This window comes from Aphelocoma coerulescens, chromosome 3 (assembly GCF_041296385.1).
Source record: "Aphelocoma coerulescens isolate FSJ_1873_10779 chromosome 3, UR_Acoe_1.0, whole genome shotgun sequence".
In the NCBI taxonomy this organism is placed as follows: Eukaryota; Metazoa; Chordata; class Aves; order Passeriformes; family Corvidae; genus Aphelocoma; species Aphelocoma coerulescens.
Genome location: NC_091016.1, coordinates 39,351,008 through 39,376,772, shown reverse-complemented (window position 1 = coordinate 39,376,772; position 25,765 = coordinate 39,351,008). Strand labels below are relative to the sequence as shown.

At 48.0% G+C, this 25,765-nt stretch overlaps 1 protein-coding gene across 1 annotated transcript in view; it reads right to left on the bottom strand.

The window, feature by feature from the left end:
* MDGA1 (MAM domain containing glycosylphosphatidylinositol anchor 1) overlaps window positions 1–25,765 on the bottom strand; it is a 139,719-nt gene that overhangs the window by 25,721 nt on the left and 88,233 nt on the right. Inside the window, exons 11-13 of the mRNA XM_069009841.1 lie at window positions 21,059–21,328; window positions 17,658–17,809; window positions 464–641 (exon numbers count right to left, since the gene is read on the bottom strand). Of these exons, the coding sequence (XP_068865942.1) occupies window positions 464–641; window positions 17,658–17,809; window positions 21,059–21,328 (600 nt within the window). The remainder of the gene's footprint in view (window positions 1–463; window positions 642–17,657; window positions 17,810–21,058; window positions 21,329–25,765) is intronic.

Below are 25,765 nucleotides of genomic sequence, written 5' to 3'. Positions count from 1 at the left end.
ATTGGACAGAGCTACAGCCTTAGGGGTGACTAGTTAGGAAAGGAATCATGCATTCAGCTCTGGAAATAACTGAAGTCTCCTGAAATCCTCTTACTTTTATGGGTGTGTGGCTAATACACAGCATCCAGTGGCTATCTTGTGTAATAGGCCTCTGTACCATGGGGAGTACAGCATGGCCTGACTGGGGTTTTGGGGATCTCCTGTCCACAGAGTGCAGAGTGCAAGTCAGAGCTGCTGAGTGAGGGATGAGTGGACACTGACCTTCAGAGGTCTCTATTTAGTACTCTGCATTGATGGCAACATCCAAAACACAGTCAGATGTGATAGCACTGTGCCATCAGAACTCCTCAGAGCACAGAGACCCACCCAAGGGTCACAGAAGACCACACCTCAGCCTGCCCACATCCCCAGGCCTGAGGCTGGGACCTGCTCTCGTAGGCAGGACCGAGGAGGAGACACCTACGTTCCATGTACCGGATGATGCGGGCAGCCATGTCTCCAGCCCCAAAGCTGGTGATGGGAGTCAGGCGAACTTCATAGCTCTGAGGCACTTTCAGGTTGGGCAAGATGTGCTCCAGCAACAGGCCTTTCTCCATTTTCTTCACAGGAATGAAGGTTTGGATGGTGTTTCTCTGAGAGAGCTGCACAGAAAAAGAGCCCACAATGTTATAAAAATCCTGAAAATGGAAACCGGAGCAATCCTGTCCATCATCTAATACCCTATTCCTCCTCTTCCTATACAGACGTATACCTCGTTGCTCCATGAGACCTTCATGCAGTATTGATTTGAAAATGGCCATCCCTGGTACAGAACAGTGCTCAGCAGCCTGACCTCTCCCTGAAGGGAAGCCTTGGTGTCCTCCTGACTGTAGGGACAACTTGAACTACAGGTCCTGGAGCAACTTTGTGTCAGAATCAATGGCTTCAGAAGGGAGAAAATGAACCCAGTTCACCCCTGTTAGTGCACCCATGTCCTGTGCAAACACAGCACAGCATTTCACCAAGATACCCTTCAGTTCACAATCACTGCTGCAGAATTCATTCATTTGCTGCCTGGGCCATGTGGCATTTCATTTGGTGTGTCACTGGGACCAGTCTGCTACCATACTTCTTCAGCAACCTTCCATAGGGTCCATCCTTGAACCCTAGCCCACACTGCCCTGCAGACCAGAGCAAGGGGTCTAGTTCAAGTTGATGGTTCTCTGGAGTCCCTCATAGGCTCCCTCTTCCTCTGATGCCCATTGAAGGGGCTGAACTATGCTAGCTGAACCACAGCAGCTAAACATTGTTCAGTTTACTAAGGCAGCAGGGCAGTTTCAAGAAAACAATGGGGAAAATATCGTTATCAAAATCACCACCACTAAAAATGATGAATTACATGTCAGTGAAACTTCCCTGCCATGGTCATGCTTGCTTGGCCGGGAAAGGACAAGAACGAGGATTGCATTGTGAAGATAAAATTTCCTGCCTGTTGCTGTGCAGTGCCTGGACCCTTGTGGCAAGATATATTACTGGGGATGCTGGTCCTGGTAAAAAGACCTTTGTCAGGACTTTCCATAGTCCAGCATCCACTAAGCTTTCCCCTGCCTCTGATATATCCTCTAGGCTGAAGTTTTCATCGCAAAGGCAATTCTCCTGACAGGCAGTCTCAGTGTTTGCCATTAACTCTGAAGTTACAGGATTACTGGAATGGGAGGAAGGTTTACAGCAAATCTGTCAGTGTAGAGTGTGTGGGGCAAAAAGATGGAGTGAGGGCACAGCAGAAGTGGAGGCCACTATCAAAGCAGGGCAGGGGGCAATGCCGATGTGGCACTTAGTAAAAAGGAGTACACGCAATCCCTCCTCTGCTTGTCCCAAGCCCTCTCATACGTAACTCTAAGTTCAAACTCAGAAGCAATGGCTGCTGCTGTAGAGCTTGCCAACATGGCCAGGACACATTGACCCACCTCCTTGATCTGCTCACAGTTTGGATGGTGCTGGTGCTCCCAAGGGAAGGGGCAGGGACTGGTCCCTGGGAACCCGTGGCTGCATGTGGTTCTCACAGTGAAAAACAGTTTTGCGCCTGCCTTCCAGATTGTACCTCTGTGAGACCTTTGTGCCTGAACAGATCAGGGTGTAAGTTGCTTGAGGAACTACTTGCTGCAGTCTCCTCCCCCTCCTCCCCTGGATAACAGGGAGCAGAGAGCTGGGAGCTGTTCTGGTGCCTTCCCCCAGCGTGGTGCTGCCCTACAAGGTACCTGGGAGCAGTCCTAGTGGGCAGGACCAGGGCAGTGCCTCTGGGAACCAGAGGCACCAGGATGCTGCTGGGATGTGTTCATATCAACAATGCCCTATCTGCACGCATGCAAGCTGGGTTCTGACCCAGCTGGCACTCCTACTGCTCAGCCCTCTCATCTGCCAGCCCTCCACACTGCTGCTCGGGCCAAGCAGTGGCAGAGCTGGCTCCCAGGGACAGGGACTTAACCTGGGATCATTAGCACCAGACTCCCAATTATCTGGAAGAAGAGGAGCAGTCAGAAGCCAGAAGCAGGAGGCTGGAGTGGTACAGCTCCGGGCATGGGACCTTTTGGGGAGTGGAGTGTGACTGGGAGGGCTGGCAGCAGCTCCTCCTCACAGACTGCCGTTTGCTGGGGTGTTGGGAAGGCAGCCAGCAAATAGGAGGAGGTCAGGAGCCATTTCCCTTGTCTAGACATAACCTTTAGATGAGAAACAAAATGGAGAGTCAGAGAGAAACCTGAGGGTGAGATTCAGACAGTGCAAATTCCACCTCAGCCGGGAGTTAGGTGGAATTTGGGTACCTAAAGCCTCCGGGAGCAAGGTCAAATCACGTACTCTCCCACATCATCTAATCCAGGACAAACTGAGAAATCAGCCTCCAGTCTGGACTGCAAAGCTCTGGATCCCCCAGTTGAGTCTATCCGTGGGGACTTGTATAACCAAATAAATAACTGGCAGCCACCCAGGTCTGGCTGCAAAACAGAAATTAAAGGCACATATGCTTCCCATGGGTTGCAACCTCCCTGCTGTCCAGAAGAGACCTGGATCACTAGGTAATGGGAAAGACACAGTCAAGGCTCAGCATGTATCTCCTCTTGGTGCAGAGAGGTAAAGTTTTAAGAAGGTCTTTTCCCTCGACTAAATACTTTGTAGCTAAATCTTCTCTCAGCCTATGTCCTCTCTCTATTCAATATGCAACTTGGACAGACACAGAGACTGGCTGCCAGCAAGACTGCCCTCTGCACATCTTTACTACAGTTTCTACAGTCCTGGCATCACAAAAGAACTGGCCCTGGATATCTTTGGAAAGACTGACTCTTCTCTGTGAAAAGCAGCATGGGCCCTGAGCTAGCTGCAGCTGTCAGTAGAAACAGCCAGGTGCGCTGCCAGCACAGTTTAAAGGGCATGAAATTAGTGCAAGGGAGAAAAGGGGGCAGCTCCAGCCAGCTGCTTGCTGGCATGTAGTCACTAGCACAGGTCCAGCAAACAGAGACACAGAGGCCAAGGTCTGCCTCTGCATTGCCCTCCTTAAACATCCTTTGCGTCCCCGATTGCCAGCAGCAGGCCTGTGCAGAGCTGCATGCTTCAGTCCAGTAGGAACCCATTTTTCAATCGACTTCAATTGCCATCTGTTTCCCTTTCTCCTGCTCTGTGTGCTCTCTTGTCTCATGCTATCCTGGTATCTCCTTCCTTCCACCCCCTTCTCGGCGCCTCTCCTCCGGATCATGTTGACCCAGTGCTCCAGTTTAATATTGCTGCAGTGCAGTTAATAAAGCAGAGGCTGGTGCAGAGGACAGGGAAACACTGGCCACCTTATTAGAGATGCTGAAGCCTCAGTGGAGGAGCTCATGCAACAAGCTCATTTATCATCAGGCTCAGGAAGCTGCCAGTGGGGCCAGAACAAGAGCACTGCGCAAAGCACAGCCTCGCCTCTGCCTTTACCTCCTTCCATTCCCAATAATCTGAGGAAGGGGATGGAGAAGGAAAAACATCCAAACAAATCCACAGTTTCTACCAGCTGGCTGTGAATATCACACAGGCTGCAGAGGTGAGAACGTTCTTGTAGAGTGGGTTCACTAAAAACACCTTACAAAGGGCAAAATCAGCCCCATGTGGCTTGTGTGTATTCATGTGCAGTGTATGCAACCTGTCCCTTTCCCCTGCCACTGTAAGCAGTATTAGCGATCAGGGAGAGCTCACTCACATGCACTCAGCCACCAAATCTCTGCGAGCTGCAAACTGGGGCTGCCCTTTCTCATTCCTCACTGCCACCTACCCTGCTGGTGGGCACTGTCTGCCCCTTCCCCTGTCGTATCGTTTGAGCCAGCTCGTGGTGCTTGCAGAGTGCTTGTCCCTCTGTAGCCAGCCGAGCTGGCCCGTGCAGAGGGAACACACACCAAGAGTCTCAGAGACAAAACCAGGATGCCACACTACCCCTGCCCCTGCTTCCATTCCCAGCTGGGGCACTGTCACATCAGAGGGCCCAAGGTACAACACTGCCACACCTATATTTTCTGTTTATAAAGGCTATTAAAGGAAAAAAACAGGACGGTGTTTTCAGACTGAATGATGTTTATGCCAGATATGTACCACCTAGCAGCCATAATAAAGCTAAAAGATATTAATAAACACATCTGTCAAGAGTTACTGTTGTGGTTCTGCTCTACACCACCACAACAACCTACCTGTCCTGAGACTGGTGTGACTTGTGAAGCCATGCATGTGGTCTCACAACCAGCTGTATATTAATGCTAGTTTGATGGAGAAATTAGAACGAAAATCTGTTCCATCACCAAGTCCCAAGGAATTGTTGCAAACACCAGCTAGAAAAATGTACATTAAAATCCTATACATTCCCCAACAAGCTGATCAGAGCAAAGGAACTGTTTTGCAGGCATCCAGCTTCCCAGCATTGCAATTCACTTGTGATGCTCTCTCTTAAATTGTCCCACTTCTTCAGCAACTTCTCAGCTCAGGGCACAAGCACTAGCTCTGCTTTCCAATATCTCCATTCAAATCCTTTCCACACATGCTCGCTCTCTCACCCTTTTTTCTCAAGCCTCATTCAAATTCCCCTGGCTGCTCCTTTCTGCAGCACAAAAGAGACAAGGGGTGGCTGCCTGCATTCCCACTCCATCCTCACTAACTGCAGATATGGGCCGCTGGGAAAGCTCCAGCTCCATCCACTGCCTCTCCTGCCTCTCTGAAGGTACAGGAGGCAGCAGATAAGGGCAGGTGGGTGTGGCGTGGCAGCCTCGCACTCAGGCTCCATCCCTCTGGCAGGCTCTTCCTTGCTCCCTGTCCAGCTCCGCAGAGGAGCACACCAGACAAATGCTGTCTGGGCACGTGTGCAGGCGGGGTGGCCTAAGCCCCCTCACTCTCCCCCTCCTCTTCCATCTGTGAGTGTCAGGACACTCTGGAGAGCAGACATCCACTGGACTAGGAGCTGTGGAGAGGCTGATGGTGCAGGAAGCACAGGTATCTGAAAAAGATCTGAAATGAAGCATAGGGCAATGATCTGGACAAAATAATCTTCAGACGCCTGTGTAGTTCATGGGCTGCACTCTTCAACCAACCAGCAATCAAGGTGGTCTTCAAAGCTCAGTGCCAAGCTGCCCAGTTTCTCAGCACACAAAGACATCCCTGTTTAGCAAGGTCCAGGGGCCAGGAGAAGGTGAGAATACCAGTAGGGCACTTTCCTCCTGACAGGCAATACCACTCAGGGTGTGACAGAGCCTCCCATTTGTACCATGTCAGCCTGTTTGCACAGTCTTGGCTTCATTACACAGCTCTGTCCTAGAGTGCTGCAGGCATCATCTCTTATCAGATTTCCCCAGTGGCTGAGACTGTGATGACCTCATCCCAGCAAAGTTCAGCTAAGATACAGCTGCTCTCTTCCTAAGTGAGTGTTGTTCTCAAAGACCAGAAACAATCACACCATTGCCCTCAACGTGATGGGACTGGCAGTGTCTGTGGCCATATACAGGTGACAGCCAGGAAAAATACTCCCAAGGTACTGGAAGGGGCTGAGCTTCTTTATGGTGCTGGTAGCAGCTCCTGGGATGAACATGAGGCTTGGCAGTGCCAAACCCTCCTGCTACTCCAGCAGACATTTCCTGTCCTCAATTCCTGCCCAACCATGTCTTCAAAGCTACAGGATATGTGGCAGAGAGGCAACCTCAAAGAGTTTAGAAGCCATGGACTTCTTAAAGTAAAAAGAAAAAAAAGGAAATATGATTACAGAATTTGTGTGTGTCAGAGTTTATAGTACCAGAGATTGAAAGCAAATTATCCAATTCTCCATCACTGGAGAATGAGTGCCCAGCAGATGAGTTTCACAGGTAGAAGTAATTTTTTGGGAAAAGAGGAATGAATTGCTCAGAAACAGGGTCAGGAGGGATGTAGGGAGAGGAAATTTTAGGGAACTCTCTTGATCATGAGGCTCCAGTATATTCCACAGTGCTGGGAAAATATGCCATAAATATGGCCCTTCTTTTCCCCTTTTTCCTATTCATTCTCTGACACATAGCAGTGGATTGAGATTGTGATCCTTGATGTCACCTTGGCACCACAGGGCAGAGCAGAGGAAGACGTCTTCGACATTTCTTTTGAACACCATGAATTTGATGCTTGATTTCTGTATTCTGGCAGAGGGATAAAACCCCTCTGCCCCCAGAGTTCAGAGAAAGGCAGAGTATGGCTACAGTCTAGGACAGAGAAGGGGAGGTACACTCCTGGCTGACAGGGTCCAGTCCCCTGTCACCAGAGGGGCTGCCTCTGCTTATTAATTTTATGTACGTATCAAATCCCATCTTAAAAGTGGTTTGTTCCCTTTAGGCCTGCCCCTCTCCCTGGACATCTCTTCCAGAGCCTGACTGCCCTAATGTTCTCATTTCCAGACTGAATTTATTCACATGCAGATTGCACCCAGTTATCTTGTGCCAGAACTGTCTTCTGGCTTCAATGGCTCTTTTCCCTCACTGCTGCTTGACCCCCTGATGTTTTATAGACAGCAATCACACTACTTCTCAGCCTTTGCTTTGCTGGGCTAAGCTGGCTGAGCACTCTGTGACTGCTCTTGTAATACAGACTCTCACTTCCCATGATTGACTCTACAATCTTTTTCTGCATCATCTCACTTGCTGGAGTTTGGTGCCCCAGCCCTGCATACAGGATGCACTGGCAGTTCTCCACCTCGGCCCAGAAGTACCTCAAGTTCCATCTAGGAGTACACTTGCCCTTTCTCACACCTGCATCTTCTCAGCAGCTACTTGAAGTCAACTCACTTGTGCAATGCACTCATTTCCCAGTGATGAGCTCCCAGCCTGCAGCACCTTCTGCATGTAAGACCCTGCCTTTGTACCACTGCATTTCGTCCCACCAGAACCACTCAATTAGTTTTCCATCTTTCAGATCTTTCTTCCAATCCTTCTTGATCCTTCACCAAGGTGGCATTGTCTTCCAGCCTGGTGTCAGCTGCACAAAATTTCAAGAGCATAATCATAATAGAGGATTCTGTACTCACTGGCTGGTATCGGCTGCAGGGAAGATGCCTGCCTACTCTGGAAAAACCATTTGGGTAAGTTTTGGGTAATGAAGAAATTTGGTTTGGATATGAAGATAGTCATTGTGACGTTTCTTTATAATCACTCATCAAACTTTCTCTGTCTGTCACATTGAATTAAAATATTTTCCTTGGTTAGTACTTAATCACCATCTTGGATGGAAATGATGTCAAGCATTAACCTCATCAATTAAAGGCTCAAGGTAAGTTTAAAGTTGCATTTATTTCATTTTCCTTGCTTGACAACCATTACTCCCAAGGGGTTTCCAGAACAAATAATCACACTGCAAGCACAAAGCTGGCATTTCCCAGACAAGCACATTGGTGAACTGAAATTCATGCCTATGTTTTTCATCAGCCAAGCACACGGGTTCAGATCCTGGGATTAAGCAAGGATGGATGGCCAAAGCAAATCCATTTTTCGGTCTAAATGAAGAGTCCTGGAAGCTTTTTGTACTGAACTGTTTTTTATCAGGAGGCCCAGTTTCCGGGCCGAAACATTCCCAGCTCCAGAGAGAGAAGATACTGCGACCTTCAGTGGCTTCTGAGGACAGCTGGAGCCATCTAGGCTGGAAGTCAGTCTCTCTCTCTCTTCCTCCTGCACAGGCAATCAGCTGCCCATCCTCATTAGGTGCCAAGAGCAGCAGATTATGGCTTCCTAGAGAAGCCAAATTGGTGCTGTCATGAATTACTGTAAGTGCTTGTTCCACACTCTTCAATAATGTCTTTCATTAGGATCTGATCAGAAAGCAATATGTATTTTATTAGCCTATGTTCCCTGGTCTAAAGAAGAGCAGACCTAGCCTTCACTCTGTCAGAGAGGCAGTTAAGCACAAGCCTTTACTAAGGTTCTATTCTACTGTCTCACAGCCTTATTTTCAACCCTGAAGGCACATGCAGCCCTTCTGTTTCAGACTGGAAGCTCTCTACTGTTACTGCAAGCTCCTACCTGTACCTGGCTATGCACCGCAGAGCCTGAAATCCCCTGTCTATTGTATGGGCACGAGCTGGATAAGAGACAGTATCTCTCATGTTCCTCCACATCCCCCACTTGCAGAGAGCAATGGTTCCAGACTTTTTTGAGCCTCACATCTGAAAATCAGCACTGCTCAGTGCCTTACTGGATCCAACTTTATACCCATCCCTACATCAGTAAGCACAGTCTCCTCTTCCGCCAATTTCCTTGCACTGGACACATCTGCTTGCAGCCCACCTACATGTCTATGCACTGTGCTGTCAGCACTTCTGGCTCCAAGATAAAAAAGCAATTTGGCTCTGCACAGCCCAAGTCTGCCCAGCTGCAGTTAGGCTGAGCTCTGAGCCACTTTGCCTATAGTATGGGTGCAACTTGCAAGCAGGACATGCTCCACCAACAGGAGTTGCCATCTCCCAGGCTTCTTTTCTTGGGTTCTCAACAGAACCTGGCAGACCCCTCTGCTAGGGCACCTTCACCCTTGAAAACAACTAATAAAGGACAGGGCTGATGCTTCCTGGAGCAGAAATAGCCTTTTTGTGTGACTCTGGACTTTCCAGTCTGGTACCTGTAATGAAGGTATATAGGTAAGCATCATTCCAGAGCCTCTAGGCTGTCTACAAAGAGGAGGCAGAGGCAGCACAGCATTTGCAGAGAGAGCCATGAAGCCCTTCACATTGCTCCATGCTGCCTGCTTCATTTCTTTATGATACACAGCCAAAACATCCATCTAGTGCCTACTCCTGCTCCTTTGTGACTAGCTATGGGAGAGACATATCTCTCTTCCAAACCGCTCCTCTTCACACACTCTTATCTCCAATGTGTTCTAGGAAGTGAGAGCTGGGGAAAAAAAGAAACAAAATCAAGAACAAAACCTAAAAAGGAAACAGAAACAAAAGAAAGAAGAGATGGAATATAGGAGGGGGAGCATGAAAAGGCACAAAGATCCCCAAAGAAAAGATGGTGAAGCAGTAGGAGGAACATGGACTGACTACTGAAAACAACAGATGAGCAAACAGGCAGAAGCTGCATCACTGCCTATCAACAGGGACTTTAAGGAAAACTCAGTACTAGCATGTATCCCTTGAAGCCACTGAAGGAGTGTGAAAAAGAGATGGACAAAAAGGACTGACTTTGATACCTGGTAACCATTTTTCATTCTGCACTCAGCTTTGCAAAACACAAGCCAAGAGCCTGCTGGATACGAACAAGCACAGTGGTGTGAAAACAACATCTCTGTCCTGCAAGGCTGCTGTGAGGGGTGTACTGGCTTGGGGAATCTGATTATCTCTTCTCTTACATTTTTCTTACCCCAAATGAACACTGAACAGTGGTGTTGGAAGCTAGAAATACATGAGATTTTCCTTCTAGATGTGTTTTAAGATCGTATGAGCCTTTCTGGCAAGACGATTTGTAATGTTCTTCTCAGCCACTCTATTCTAAACACAGCTAAAACTAGGACATCTGCTTGGATTATTCCCTTGTACTAGGAAAGCTAAACAATATCCTGCTTTCTTTCTTGCCCAGTCAAGTACTTGAATGGCATTAGGAGCAGTACTTATGGAAAGTTAATGTTAAGACAAAATCTCTCTGCAAGGCACCTTACGAATGGCAAGACACCTTGTAAAACTGTCAGCTACCCTGTTTTGGGCAGGTTACCTTACACTTTGGATCTAGGTGAGACAGAGGTGGTTTTCCCCATAGGAGCCCTCACAATGCCGTGCTTTGTGTGGGTAGCTAGAAAGAACTTGATAACACACCAGTGTTTTGGCTACTGCTAAGCAGAGTTCCCACAGCACCACCACTGTCTCTCCAACACTGTCCCCTCACCAGGAGGCTGGGGGTGGGCAAGATCTTGGGAGGGGACATCATATCCAGGACTGCTGATTCAAATTGAGCAAAGGGATATGAAAGTATGACTATGATATTTCTCTTCCAGAGCAACTGCTACATGTAGTGAACACCTGCTTCCCAGGAAGGGGCTGGACATTGCCTGCTGATGGGAAGTAGAGAATCAATTGTTTGTTTTCCTTTGCTCCTGCACATGGCCTTATCTTTGGGTTATTAAACTGCCTTTATCTTGACTCATGTGGTTTTCTCAATCTTATTTTCTCTCTCCCTGTCCTTCTGAGGAGAGGAAGGATAGAGCAATTTGGTGGGCAGCTGGCATCTAGCCAAGGTCAACTAACTACACTTTACTTACTTTGGATAATCACAGAAGAGAAAAGACACCTTAAGACTGAGGCACAACTAATCTGCTGCTGTTCGTATTACTAATTTTCCCAACTAACTGATTAAAAATGATCTGTGGACTAGGGAAAACCAGCTCAGGAAAACCATGTATCATATTGAAGAGCAATTTGTGAATGCAAAAAGACAGAATTAATCAAACTAATTCATTAGTTAAGCATCATTTGCTAAGCTCTCATGGGCAAAGGGAAGAAGTCCCAAGAGTGGCACTGGAAACTGTTAGACTACCAAAGGGGCAAACCTTATCCCATGGCTACCAGTCATTTCCACTGAAATCACACCAGACCCACCAGTGCTGGTCAGGCCCGTGCCAAGCTTCCCTGGCCACCCTCGTAGAAAGCACGCTGATCCTCGGGCTGACAGGGCCAACAACAGCCACGGCCAGGCAGACACCTCCACCTGCAATGAGTAATGGCCAGGGGAAAACTCCCTTCCTTTGTGCTGGGTGGAGGCTCTGCTGTTGTCCACTTCGCCAGTAGAGAGCACAAACCTGAATTGTGGAAAAAACTCCTTGTTTCCACCCCCCACCAAACATTCAGCTATCCTGGGATCTTCCCTTATAACACAGGTGGAGAAGATGTTGTTCTAGCAGCATCCTCTGTGACAGATTTCTAGGGATGAAAAGAGAGATGGCTCAATGTGCTGTCAGCTGCAGTGACTGATGGTGTGTCCCATTTCCAGGCAGCAGAGAGCACAGCTGAGGTAAGATCCTGCTGTCTTCACTCCCACATGCCTGTGGCAAAGTCACTGCTTCACCTCCAGGTCCTGCACAGCAATCTTACCAAGCTTCAAGGACTGCTTGTCCACCATATGCTATTGATCAGCCAGCTCTCCTTCCACCAGCACGTGGCTCACACTCAGTCCCAAACCTCTCCCCCTCTTGCAGCCTAGAAAGGTAGAGCCTCCTCTCCCCTCTCTTGCTTTCCCTGGCTTTGCATCTTGGTGGCTGTTCAAACCATCCACCAAGCACACCTCCCACTGACACTGGCTTATTTCTGCATCCTTTTCCACCTCTTCCTCAGGGCTCAGTCCTGCCCAGCATCACGTAGGCCACTAGCACAACTGAAGGCAATTGTCTTGAGAGCACAGATATGATCTGCCTATTCTCACTTCCTGAACAAAAGGAGAAATTAAAAAAAAGAGCATCAGTAGGGAGATAGGATAGTTAGAACTAAAAAAAGCCCTTTTTCCACTACAGAAAACGTCTCTGCAGGTAGATGGAATTGCGTTGATTTGACATCCCATATGACAGCAGCCTGTGATCAAACATCAAACTGGGAGACAAGGTAGGCAAAAAAATAAGAAGAGGACTAGAGAAGCTTTCTGACAGATGTGACTTATAAGCCATCCTGTGACAGAAGGTCTGCTTTGAGAGTCAGTGCTGGGCAAACACTGTGAAGCCAAGTCACTGGAGTCCCCAGTCCCAACACCAGTGAGACAGGACCAGCAGAGCCCATAACAAGTGCAAAGATGAACAGTAAAGGGATGTGGTTTGTCACACCCCATGGGTATTTCGGTCCACACAGCACCTCACATGCAGCCAAGGCCACCAAGTGCTGCTTCAGGAAAAGCCACACTCCCTTCCTGGCTGCAGCCAGCTGGGACTGTGATGCTCTAGGTAAAGGGACTCACACATCCTTGTTCCAAGGGTAGTCTGTGTCCTACCCTGGACATCAAACTGGGCTGTCCAATTAAGCACCCTGTCAGCTGGAGGTTTTTTTGGTGGATGTGGCACCACAAACCTATTCCCTTTTTCCAGGTAATGCCAGGCCAGTGCACCACAGAGCACATTTTATCCAGAGCAGGATGGGTCCCTTCCTAGCCCACAAGCTGCAACTCTTCTTCAAGCTTTTCATTTTCTAGTATGAAAACTAGGACAGTCCTGACTGCTTTTTAGTTAAGTCCTAAATCAGATATCACCTCCTCAGCTCTTGCAGCATCCTCCAGCTGAAAACCCCACTGCAATACTACTGTGGGAATGCACAGGATAGGGCCAGTGAGGTCACAGTGCACCAGAGAGCCTTGGGATGAGGGCTATGGACCCAACCTGGTTTGCAGCAGTTGCCTTGGCAATGACAGCGTTGTGCTGCGGAGCCAGCAAAATGTCAGAGCCTTTCTAAAGCGAGTTCAGCCACCCTGAACTCTGCCTTGTGCAGAGCTGCCTCCTTACCAGGTGTCCCCCTGCTCTGAGGTGCAGCCCACAGGCAACCCCCCAAGGCGCCAGCTGCTCATTTTCCCAGGAATCTTTGCCTGAAGTCACGGCAGCATGTGCAGAAGAAAAATAATTTTGTTCACCTCCCAGGATACACGGCTGGGCTGCTGCAAGACCCACCACCTGCTCAAGTATATCACCTTTCTGCAGTCACAGCCTTTTCCAATCTGGGACCCAAAGGCATTCTCAAGCAAACATTTATGGGAAAATGTGGGTGGGTGCACTGCTCGTTCATCTCCCTTTTGCGTAGTACCACCCCTGCTCAGCATGTAAAGAGTGGGAGAGACCCCTGGCCCTCGGAGGGGTGGCCGGCTCCGACAGCTAATGAAGCCAAAGACAGGCAGCAGTAGACAGACACTGCTGAAGTGGGCTCAGAGGAGAGAAAAAGAACAACTCAGAGGCAGAAATGAAGTGATACAGATCCACAGGCCGTAGGCCTCGGCATACAACCTCTCCTGCTGCGTTGGGATGGCTATCAGCGGAGTTAACCTTGCACTTTAATCACAGTCATTAAATTCCTGCTAATGCCCCTGTCCTATGTCTGTCCAAACAGCTCTGTTATCTGTCACCTCCCCACATGGTGTGCAGGCTCCCCACTGCCGCAGCTCTCATTAATGCTGCTCTGGCTGGCTGATGAGGCAAGTGGCAGCCGGCTCCCAAGTCCAGATGAGTTTTGGAGACAGCAGGGAATGTTTATCCAACATGGAGGGGATGAAAGTACAAACAAAGAGAGACCATACAATTACTCAGGCATTGCACAGGGCCAGTCTCATTAAAGACAGTCTTCCTGACAGGAATTAATCTGAAGTGACAACCCAGTGAGCTAATTTAGCAAATGGGTCTGGGGCCTGGCCCAGTGCAAATTTCAGGGGTCTGTCTGGCAGGTAGACTGAGACTGCTCTGAGGAGGGGAAAGCCAGGAAATATGTAAAGCTGGCCCAGTTTCTGGCCTGAGCCTGTGTGTGAGAAGGTACAGAGGAGACTGCAGCCTCAGGTCACCTTGAGGGGAGCAATGAAGATTAAACTTTTGTACTGCACCAAGAGCTTCTCCTTCCTCTTTCTCTTGCAGCCTCAGGTCACGGATGGGTTCCAGCTCATTGAGTGCACAGTTATTCTGCCACTATCGCCCATAACCATAACCACCAGCCCAGCTTAGATCTTTCCTCCATGATGCAACCTGCTTGCAGTATCAGAATGGCTTTTCATTTCCCTTTAATGTTAGAGCAGAGCCCTGGGACGGGTATAAAATACACAGCGAGAAACAAGCAACTTAAAAGGCTTTTTATTTTTTAAGCAAAGATCTGGTTTGGGAAGGCTGCTTTGAATCCCCAAGCAATGAAAAGCATTTTCACTTGGAATGCAGTACTTCAGTGCCTTTTCTATGCTGCAAGAATACAGGAAGAAAAAAGCTGACCACACAAATAGCCCAAAAGCCTCGTGGCATCTGCCCACAACCAAACCACCCAAGGCTGTGACCTCGTTGAGGTCACTGGCAGAGGTGAAGTAAGGTGTTTGGCATTTGGATCAGTTGCCTTGCAGCAAGAAAGGGAAAACCTCCCAAGCTGTCAGGACAGACGGCTGTGAGGCCCCTGCTGTTTTTCACTGGGCATGTTTTCCCCTCTGATTTGTCACTCAGCCATGCCACTGCCCAAGCCCACCTGAATGACAGCCTCCAGGAAATAACAGCCTCTTTGCCGAGATATAGAGTAGAGGCTTTACAAGAAGCTTGCTCCAAGTTGCTACCATATGCACTTTCCTGGGTCAGTGGCTCCAAGCTGTCAAGCTGCTTATCAGGTTTTAATCGAAAGTTAATTCTTATTCTACTGGAACTGGTGCGTCTGTTGCGCCTCTTAGCCTGCTCTGCAGCACTGGGATCAATCAGCTCTGGTGGAAGTGCATCTGCCCATCTTGCTGGGAGCCCACATGCATTGCTTAGGCAACCAAATTCCCCCAGACTGCTTACAACCCCCCCAGTAAGGCCCTAGGAAGCTGCTGAACAGGAAGAATTGGAGGAGGCACAGCACCAGGCAATTAATAAGCAGCACTCTGACTCTCACCCAGCCCCATTTTCAGCAGCTGCAGCAAGCAAATTTAATTCAAGGGTTCCCAGGTGCCCTGCAAAGCATCCTGCTACTTAGGGATCTTCACATTACATATGCCAAAAGTTCCTTGAGCAAACCAGGGAGTGTGAAATGAAAACCAAATTGCAACCAGTGGGCATCCCAGCTGGTTTCCTTTTGGGTTCCAGCTCAGCGAGAGTTAATTCTCCTCTTTCCATCCCCTCTTTCCCCTGACAGCCCCTCACCACCCCAAGACTTCAGGCTGCCACATTGGTTCATCTTTAAGGTGCTGAAGAGCCCCTGCCATGAGCACTGAGGCTGCGGAGCTCCCGGGACTGGGGGAGAAGGTGGGCTGGCTGGCTGGCTAAGCTTCCACCAGCTTGATGCTGGCAATAAATCTGTTGCATCTGGCCACGTGTAAGGCCCATTTCACCTAAGGAGAATATTCCACTTCAATCCGAGCTCCCTAGGAGGATTTTTGTGCCACCACAGCTGGTGCCTGGAAAGCCAGCGTATCCAGTGAGGAGTGTGTGCAGGCAAACAGCAGCTCCACATTCAGGCAGACAAATCCCCTTTCTTAAGAGCTCTTCAGTCAGCAACACTTTTAAGCATTTAAGGTTTTCACAGTTATATTCACTAAGGTCACTATGTTTTGCAGCCTAACAATGGAACAGAAGAATGCAAAACTTAGCCCAGGTGGCCCAGCACAGAGAAAAAGGTGCCATAAAGCCTCAGAATCTGCAGGACATGGGAGAGGGTGATGGAGCAAGGAAAGGAGTGAAAGATCAGAGGGTGTCACAAGGGTGCTTGGAGTCCAAGTGAGATGAGACATCACAGCAAAAACACCAGGAAGGCAGCACATGAACACAGGGAAGCAGTAGGCTGGATATGAGAGGGGATGTGATCCTCTGCAGCAAGGAAATGAAAAGGGCTCTGTAAGACCTCCATATGGCTCATGGAGGTGGAGACCTCACCAAGAAATGCAAGTGTTTTCATTGGAGAAAGGCCAGGAGGAGACATTACCATGAAAACCTTTTCTGTTGTGTCCTAGTTTCAGCCAGGACAGAGTTAATTTTTTACAGTAGTACCACAACAGTGCTTCCTGCTTGTGCTTGACAGAAGTGAGAACAAAGCTCCCCTGCCTCCTCCTCCCTCTGCCTTCCCTTATCCAGTCCCAGGCCACCATGATAACACCTGTAACCATTTCTAAGAGCCTTCCCATATATATGACTGGGCTACAGCAGGGCCTCAGTATCATGCTCCTCTAAAACACAGCACTCAATAGCCACAACTACATGGTGATGCTGCAAAAATTAACAGCAGTAACCAATGGAGTATGAATAAAACTGGGTGTGTGTGTGAGCAAGGCACTCAGCTCCTTTCTTGTCATAACTTAAAGCAGAAAAGGGATTTTCCCTTTCTAGATCCCTTTTGGTAGGAGCTCAGTGAAGAATAGAACCAAGATTACTTTTAGACACTGTGCAAAAAGAAAAAAAACACCTCAACTTACTGGAGAAGGATAAACCCCACAAATTTGTTCATTGAGTTGCAGTGCTGATAACAGCGAAACTTGGCTCAGAGGGAAGATCTACTATGACAAACTGCCTTCATTATTAGAGGCTCCCACATGTCCCATATTATTATTAAGTACTGACAATGTGCTCCATGCAGTGTGAGTAACAAACAAAAGCTGTCCAACCCCAGAGAGCTCACAATCAAACAGAGACATAAAACTGGAGCCTACTGTGCAGAACTAGAGGAAAGAGACACTTGAATCTTTTTAATTATTTTGTTTTCTCACTACAGTAAACAAACTTTTCCTTGTAAAATGCGTTTGCTTCCCAGCTACCACTGAATGGCAAGAACCACCAATTTTAAGTGTCCCCGTTTTCCAAAACTGTTGAATGCAGGCACTTTGCCAGGCATGGATGAAAGTCTGGCAATCCTGCTAAGATAAGGTGCTCTTTAAAAACATCAAACTCTTTTCCCTAACCTACTCCACCCAGTGATGTCTTCAGATTTCACTCAGTCCTCTCCCCCAGCCCCCAACCCCTAGTATGATTTCTCTTCAAACTCAGAAACCTTGAAACCCACTTCTCTTCCCCTACAGAGTTCATACAGTCCAAATAGCTTAGCTACCATGACAGGATGAAAGCCCTTCTGCAACACAAACAGCCACTGACTTTTTCCTGCAGTTCCTGCCTGGAGAGCTCTTCAGCTTAGTCCCTTTTTTCCACACGAGTGAGGAGGATGGAATTCCACTCATTTGAATCTTTGGCCTACAAAATCTGCAGCACCAACTAATGACTATAAGGCATTGTTCCCATTAAAACCCCACTCAAAACACTGAGCATGAACAGCCCAATGGGGCCCGTGGGGCTTTGAAAGACCTCGACTGTACCCAACCCCAGAGGCAAAAATGAACACCGAGCTGTGCACTTGGCCTGTTTCTTCCATCCAGGGGGGAAGGTGCAAGACCATCAGGATCTGCCAATTTCATCACTTTCAGCTCTTAATCAGCAAGGAGGCATTGATGTAAATTCCTCCTGAATGGCTCTCTTCCCAAGGCCATATGCTGGGGCTCCAGAAGAGCAGACCTTACCTGCCGGACTTCTAGGCGGTACTTGAGGATGGGATCCACAGCATCAGGCTCCTTCTGGGTCCACTGCAAGACGTAAGAGTAATTCTTGGATTGCTTCTGGCTCAAGGTGGGGTTGGGAGTGTCATAGTAAAACTCTGGGCTATAAGCTTTTGCTGGAGGGGAAAAAAAGAAAAAAGAGGGAGGAAAGTAAAAGAGTGGGATCAAGGGGGACAAAACTTACAAAGAGACGTGGTGAGAGTGGAAGAGTTTCACTCACCCAGCTTATCCACCTGCCTCTAACATGATGGACATGATGCAACTTTACTGTTGCAGTAATGTGCCACCATTTTCTGTGAATCACTACTGCTTTCACAGCCTAAACTATTGGGAAGATTAACAGCCCTGCAACACCAGTGGGACATGACCAGCACCTGAGAAGGTGGGAACAACTTCAGCTCTCCAGCTGGAACCAGCTCTAATCTTTTCTCCCTTGCTTTGTAGTTTAGATTGAAGTAACAGCTTTAACTGGCATTTCTCCCGTTTCATCTGCTGCTTTACAGAGACTCCTGCTAACAAACCCTGAGGAAAGATCATTTGGCCAGTAGGTCATAGGAGAAGTGTTATTTATCACACAGAGACCGTGGCATTAAAAAGGAGACCTTGCTCCGTCTGCACCTCCCCTGCCTTGGCAACACAGTGCTCCAGCCCCTTTGTAACACAACAGTCAACTTGGCAGCAAAGGGGACACTGACCTCAGCCCGGGTAAAAGCAGTGGGAGCTCTGGCAGGGGCAGAGATGTCTTTTCTAAACCCACATCTCTCCTTAAAAACAGTGCAGCAGGAGAAGGGAAACACAGGAGGAAAGATGTACCAGAGAGAAAACGAGCAGTTCAGAGAAGAAGGGACTTCCCATCATTTCCCCAGCAGCTGCTGACCCAAATCACTATCAAACAGAATTTGAAGGCTCCTGCCATGCAGCCCAGCAGCTGGCAGACTAATTAATGCACAGGGCTCACAGGCAACTCGAGGTCTTATCCATAACCGATTTTGCCCTATTTGAAATTACAATCATTTCACCCAGTGAACTTCAATTTTTGGAAGGTCCTGTCCTGAGCACGGCAGGAGTTGGACCTAAATGAAAGCTTAGGTGTCTGGGTTCAGGTCCAGTCTGAACCAGCAGAGACCAGAAAGATACAAGGGATGCTGGAGAGCAGAGCAGGAATAAACACCATCTCCCCAGGATGTCTGCTGCACCTTTCCACTTGAATCACAGGCCCTGCCATTCTGTGTGGTTATAATTAGGCTCGACAGGATTCAATGTTTATTTTTTATGAACTCAGATGGATAATATTGATATTTATTTCCAAGTCCTTTTTCTCTTATTATTTTTATTGACTTGAATTTTTGTGCAAGCAAGAAGTTCAGAACCACCTCAGAGACTAATAGCAGCTTATTCAACTTGTATTGACTATGGAAGTCAAGCTTCATAATGGATTTAGAAATAAAATCAGAACTGATGATAATCATTATCTTGCATGATATTAATTCCTTATTAATTGACTCCAATATGGAAATAGAAGCTAGAAAAAAAAAGCTTTTTGATAGAAATGCTGCACATCAAAATACTTTCAGAACTTCCTTCTGGAGGCTTTTACTATTGCTGGAAAGTTTTGTCTTTTGCTTGGGAAGAGCTGAAGGTTATCCACTTCTGCCTTTCAAGCTCTTCTGTGCTTGTGGCTAGTGAGGGAGCAGATGATGAACAGTACGGGCTGCCCTGATAACTTCCTCAAGAGGAATGGGTGGATGTCTCACTATCCTTCCAAAACATCTTGGAAAGCTAATTACCCATCCATAGAAGAAAATAATCCCATCCTGGTCAGATATATGTACTATATTTTCAGTGCATCTGAACATCCCGCAGTCACAAATAAGTCACTGTCTTTCTGTCACACAGGAAGGTTTTTGTTTTGTTGGTTTTTTTTGTTGTTGTTGTTTTGTTTGGTTGGTTTTGGTTTTTTTTGTTTAGTTGGGTCTTTTTGTTTTGTTGTTTTTTTGTTTGGGTTTTTTTTTCCACAGAGAAAAAACAGAAACCAAAAAAGACCATGCCATTCTCCCTGCTCAGGTAGGAAGGCTGTGGCTGATGGGAATTAAAACTCCAGCAATCCTGAGCCCAAGAACAGCAGTCTGCTCTACAGACTTAGAAGGTCTAATGAGTTGGTTAACTGTCCAGGACACAGGCAGAGATGTCTGGAGTTGAACAGCTACACCAGGTGCCAATATGTATTTGTTACTGCCACCAGCGAGAAATTCCTGGGAGCATTCCCAGGCTTGACAGGGATGCAGTTTTCTGTGATGGCTCATAGAGGGATATGGTTTGCTCTCAGTGATGTGAGAGTTACAAGCATATGAAAAGGGTAGACAGGGCCAAAGCTCTCAAGCAAAATCCACTGCCAGACAAATTACAGGAAATCTCAAGGAATGAGAGCAAGGTCCTGAAAAGGGGCCCAAATAGTAGAAGTAGTTTGGGTTCCCCCATTTTGGTAAGCATCCCAGAGTTACAGCATACCAGAGCTTCTCCAAACCCTAGGAAAGACCTGCTTCAAAATCAGGCCTCTCTAGATGTTATTCATTCTCATTTTTTCAACCCTGGATTGAAAAGTATTATAAATTTGCCCTGGACTCAAACCTGAGTATTTGGGCTGAATTTATTGTTTATTAAGGTGACTTAATGGGAGACCTTTTCTAGAAAATTGTGCCCAAGTAAGTTCTGGGATCATGGGAAAAGCAGATTTAGTGATCAGTTGAAGAGGCCAGGTCAGATGTGCCATTTTAGATGCTATAACTCTGCCATCCCTCTTTGCAGTTGCAGGTGCTGGAGAGGAGTCCTGCTACAGTGGATGATGGATTCACAGAAAACTGTGAGCAGCAAATCCACTGAGTACCAGTGTCTGTTCCCAGCTCATGTTTTTTCTAGAAAGCATTGTGAGACACAGACAGACAGGAGTCACAGGGAAGGCACGTAATACAGCTTTTGTTTCTTTGTTTGTTTGCTTTTAAAGAGGAAATCAGATGGTCTGGAGCCTGTTGGAGGGATGTACAGAGTTTTTCACCTCCCCTTGGTCAATACTTACTGACGATACAGGTTGTCCAAGCTTGAAAGCTGATGGCAGCCTTGAGTTTAAGTCCTGTAAGTGGTCAAGCACTGCTAAAATGTACCAGCGGCCAGCACTTAGCTGCTCCAGGTCCATCTGCCTGAACGATGGAGACAGATGTCCCTGCTGGCTTATGGAAAAACATTCCTCCTGAACAGAATGCTGGGCACAGAGGAGGCAGTAGAGGCACTGTACTGGCACCAGTTTAGGAGGAGGAAGCATCCCATGACCCCATCCAACAGCTTGCTCTGATGTGCACTCTGTGACTTACCAGACACCTGGAAGAGGCAGGTGGAGACCCCCACGTCGTTGGAAATGCTGCACTCGTAGCTCCCACTGGTCTCCCGGCTGACGCTGTCCACCTTAAGCTCTGAGTAGTCCTGCTGCTCTGCCAGGGGCTGCGCCAGGAGGCTCCCGTTGAAGCGCCAGACGGAGGTGGCCACCTTCATGGGGCTGCCCTTGAGCATGGTGCAGCGCAGGGTGACGCTGTGCCCCATGCCCTGCCGCACATCCTGGAAGGCCGGCTCCACCACGGGGGGGACTGGAGACCCAACAGAGCAACAGACAGGGATGCCATCAGGGAACAGCTGCCTCACTCAGCACAGCCACCCCGACTGCCTCTGACAAGACAGGTACCTATGATTTCCAAGGGGATGGAGCCAGGATCCATCACACCAAAAGCAACAGTCGTCTGCCATTCCTTTCTGACTGGGCTGGGGCCACATTCTACCTCCCTCCCATTTGTGAGGTAGGGGGAACCTTTAGCAAGTACTCATCCCACACCAAGCACTGCTTGGAGGAGCTACCAGGCTCTGCTCTCTCATGTGAGAAGTGCAACGTCAGCAGCTGTATCACAGCTTGGATTCAATCCCCAGATCTAATGAGAATAACTGATCCTCTTATACAGCATAAAATGCACTCCCTGAGCAGGCAGGTAAGCTCCCAAGCAGTCATGTTCTTCTTGTCAGTGTCTGGCAGGGTTATCAAGGGCACTCTGTTTAGGTAGAGGGATCTGCACTGGCTCTCCCCACACACCTGAAGGGGTTTTAGAGGCCATTTCCCAAATACATCAGCACAACACATCACGGACTGGCTACAGGGACTCTGGGTCCTATTTTTATCTCTGGCAACAATTTCTTGATGTTGGGAAGTGAGTCACATCTATCCATGTCAGCTTCTCCACCAGTAGTGTGAGAATGGGAATGGTGATGTGTGTTCACCTCCATAGCAAAGGGAAACTACTGCACTGTTAGCACTTCTTCAGCACTTGTAAAAATTTACGGGAATCTCATGATTTGGGCACAGTTGAGGCAGAACAAGGAGAAAGATTGGTATTGTTTGGGTTATTCCTTATTTAATGCAATGACAGAGGACTTCAATCTCCACAGCCATCTGAGACATGTTTCACTTGCAATAAACTCTTAATTAAAATGCTACAGCATGGGGATAACCAGAAGCTCTCCATCTAAAATGAGAAAAGCTTCCTGAACACAAAACAGCTGTTAGTCTGAATGTAAAAGAGGGAGAACTCATTTATAGCAGCTTCAGCACAATCACAACTGACCTTATCTGGGTTCAAAGCACCTGCTCTTCCACAGACAATTTCTATGCCCTATAGATCAAGAGCACCGGCCTCCTCTAAAGGGCCACAGAGTTGCCAAGCACAGCCAGGCCCAAAAACCTGCAACACCCAGCATCTGCAGCATCTGCCACAGACACAGCTCCACCAGCAACCAATGGGTCACTCAGCATCCCTGCTGCCCTGAACATAGTCATGCTGGGAAGGGCTCCAGCACACCAGTCTCTCTTCTCCCATAGCCTGACCCCAACAAGACTCAACAGCTCTGTGACACTAGTGGCATCTCTAATCTTCACCACAGCTGAAGGTGGTGCAAGCACCGTCCCATAGGTGAACATACAGTATCCCCTCTCCCAAGGACACAAATGCATCTGTGGGTACAGGCAGTGTACAATCATCCCCATCATCCCCTTCACCTGGCAGCCTTTCTTTGATGAGGTTGTTTTCAAGGTACCTTGCTCTCAACTCTAAGTCACTGGGCCCCTTGCTGCACTTAGGTGGATTAAAAGCAGCCCCTGCCTGAGCTGACACTGCCTTGCTGAGTGGCATGGTCAGCTCATTATGGATGGCTTTCCTGGAGATGTGTCTCTGCGAGTCCTCCAAGTGCTGACTTGCCTTTGGCTCACATGTCTCCCACCTCACAGTGAGAATAATGTGAGAAGTTGTTTGATTAGACCAAGTGCCATGAATGTGTCATCTCCATCCCTAGTTGCTATCCCATTTCTTCAGTCACATCTGCTCCTTAATTGAAGCTGGTGGGGTCTCACATTCTAATCTAGGCCAGCTGGTGATATAGGGAAAAGAAAGAGAAAAAGGGCAGAGGAGAGAAAAAAGAAGGCTCAAAAAAATGGCACAGCCACCTCAGATGTACTCAGAACAGTCTGTCTCCTGAGGAGGAGAGAGAGGGGTGGGAGAGCAGCTTCCCTCACTGCATCTGGCTGTGCCAGGTATGGGGCTGGGACAGCGGAAAAGGTCTGAAACTGGACAAAGTACCATCTGCAAGGACATGTGCTGCAAGGAAAGTGCCTTCCTGGGCCTCACTGAGGGAGTTTCTGGGGCTGGTAAAGAGTCACAGAGGAACAGGGCTGGGATGCTCCAGATGTTTCCTTAGGTCACTGGAACAGCAGGGCAGCCAAGGATGCAGAAGATATTTAATCTTCTTCAGCTGGAAAATGGGATTTACTTGATTTGTACTGGGACAGGCTCTGAGCCTATGTTACCATCTTGCAAAGGGAAATGCCTGAAAGTGCCTATCAATTAAAAATTGATTACATTTTTTCCTCTTGTCTTTGGCACTAGGAAACACCCAATGAGCATTAACTCTGCATATAGTCCTGGAGCTCCCAGATTTTATGGAGAGAGCTGAAGCAGGTTATCCCATCACTACAAAGTATAGAGAACTACACCAGGGGTCGGTTGTTCCCCAAGGTTCCCAACAGATATGAAAACAAAGGAAGGTCAACAGCAATTACAGAGTCAGACATCAGCTCTGGCCTCCAATGCCTACCGGGGAATTCACACTTGTTCAAGGAGGTTATACACAAAAGGCAGACTCACCACAGAGGCAGGGATTCAGTCTGTAAAACCTTGCTGCTAACAACACAGCCTTTTCTGTTTCTGTTCTTTTTCCCTGCCTTAAAGGCAAAAGAAAGCTTGTTTAAATGAGCTGGTGCTTCTACTGCCCAGACCTAGGAACTGAACAGCTCCAGTACACCTGAGACAGGGGCTGTCTTGGAGGAGAGACCTGTGGCATGAGCCCTGCACAGACACCTTTAGGGAGCTGCAGAAAGGATAATGATTTTCAAGTTGCCTCTTATACTCACAGGGAAGCAGCATTCCTGCTGGCTATAAAGAAGTAGTATTTGGCTATTCTGGCTTGCCAAGCTGCCATATTGCTCTTTAAGTTTTTAGCCCAGTTCCAAAAGTGAGTCCTCATCCAGAGGCTCCTCAACTCCCTTGAACTCCAGTGCCTGTATCAGAAGTGCTCTTTTAAGAAGCCTCCACACTGCAGGCAGCAAGTTGCTACGCTTACAGGAGGTAAAAAACCTCTGTGCACATATAGAGCTTCAGGATCCCCTGGCAAGAAACACAGCAAACAAATATAGACAATTACTGTTCTCTCTCAGCACACAGCTTAACTCTAGAAGAACTCACTGGCAAGAGCAGTGATGAAAGGGGTAGACAATGCTCCTCCAGCAACCTTGTTAAGATGCGGCTGCTGCGAAACACAAGGCAGGGCGGTCTGCCTTTGCAGCAGAATTAGCTAGTTAGGAGCAATTCCAATCAGCCAAACACAGGCAACCTACTCCAGCATGCCAGGCACCCTAAAGCAAAGCTGGGCTGCAGGCAGCTCCTCGCTGTGAGCCAGAGCAGATGCTCTGCACCGAAGGGCTGTTAACCTAATGCTGCTCACAGTGATGAAGGGCAGCAGCGAGAGAAGCACAACAGCAAAATGTCAAGCACCAAGGAGTGTTGCTTTGTGTCCCAATAACCTCTTATTTTCTTGGTTTTATTGGAAATAAACAGAACTGAAATGCTCATCCTGCTGGGTGAGTGAGAAGTGCACTTCCTTCTCACAGTTTACAGTTATGGTCAGCTTGGTTTAAGTCTGTTTTAGTTTTAGCCTTGAGAAAGGGTAAAACTAAACTAGGGCTCTTCCTTACAAGAGACAGAGAGCTCGACAGAGAGACCACAGTCTCTCCTTGTGCTGTCATTGTGCTGTCCTGCTTGGGCACAGCTCAGGAAGGCATACTTGGCCCTTGCAATGCTGTCAGATTGCTGTGGGTTCCTATCAAATTCAGACGCCTCCAGAAGGCAGAGATGTTTCTTTCACCAGTGATGAAGTCAGAGCATCCCAGGATAGCAGAGATGCACTTTGAAGCTTTTTACTTGTGGGGTAAATAGAGAAAAAAATTCCCCTAAATTAGACACTGGCAATGCTGTCGTGAGGCTGCTCAATCCGGTATGTATGAAAGGCAAAGAAAGGCTCCTGTTGGAGTGGACTGATGCACAGAAATCACTGACAAGCTTAAAGACAAACCAGCATCTGCAGAACAGGGGAGCACTGAGTGAACAGACCTCACACGAATTGTTCAGGCAATAATTGAGAAGGTTGAATATCCTAGACGTCACAGGACAACACTACTATGCAAGACACATGCAAACTCTGCTTCCCCACTGCAGTTTGGTAACTGTGAGTAGCATAACCTGCTCAAATTCCAAATGCTGGCTTGTTTTGGAGGGTTCATCAGAGCTAGGGAGCTCCTTCATAACCTGCTCTCTCACAAGCAGCCTTGTCCCCCATGTAGCCATGTACAGCTGACAACAGCCATCTCTGTGGGTGGTGAGCTGCCAGCACTGTTCCGCTGGTCTGTGCAGCTGCCATGGGCTGCTACATTC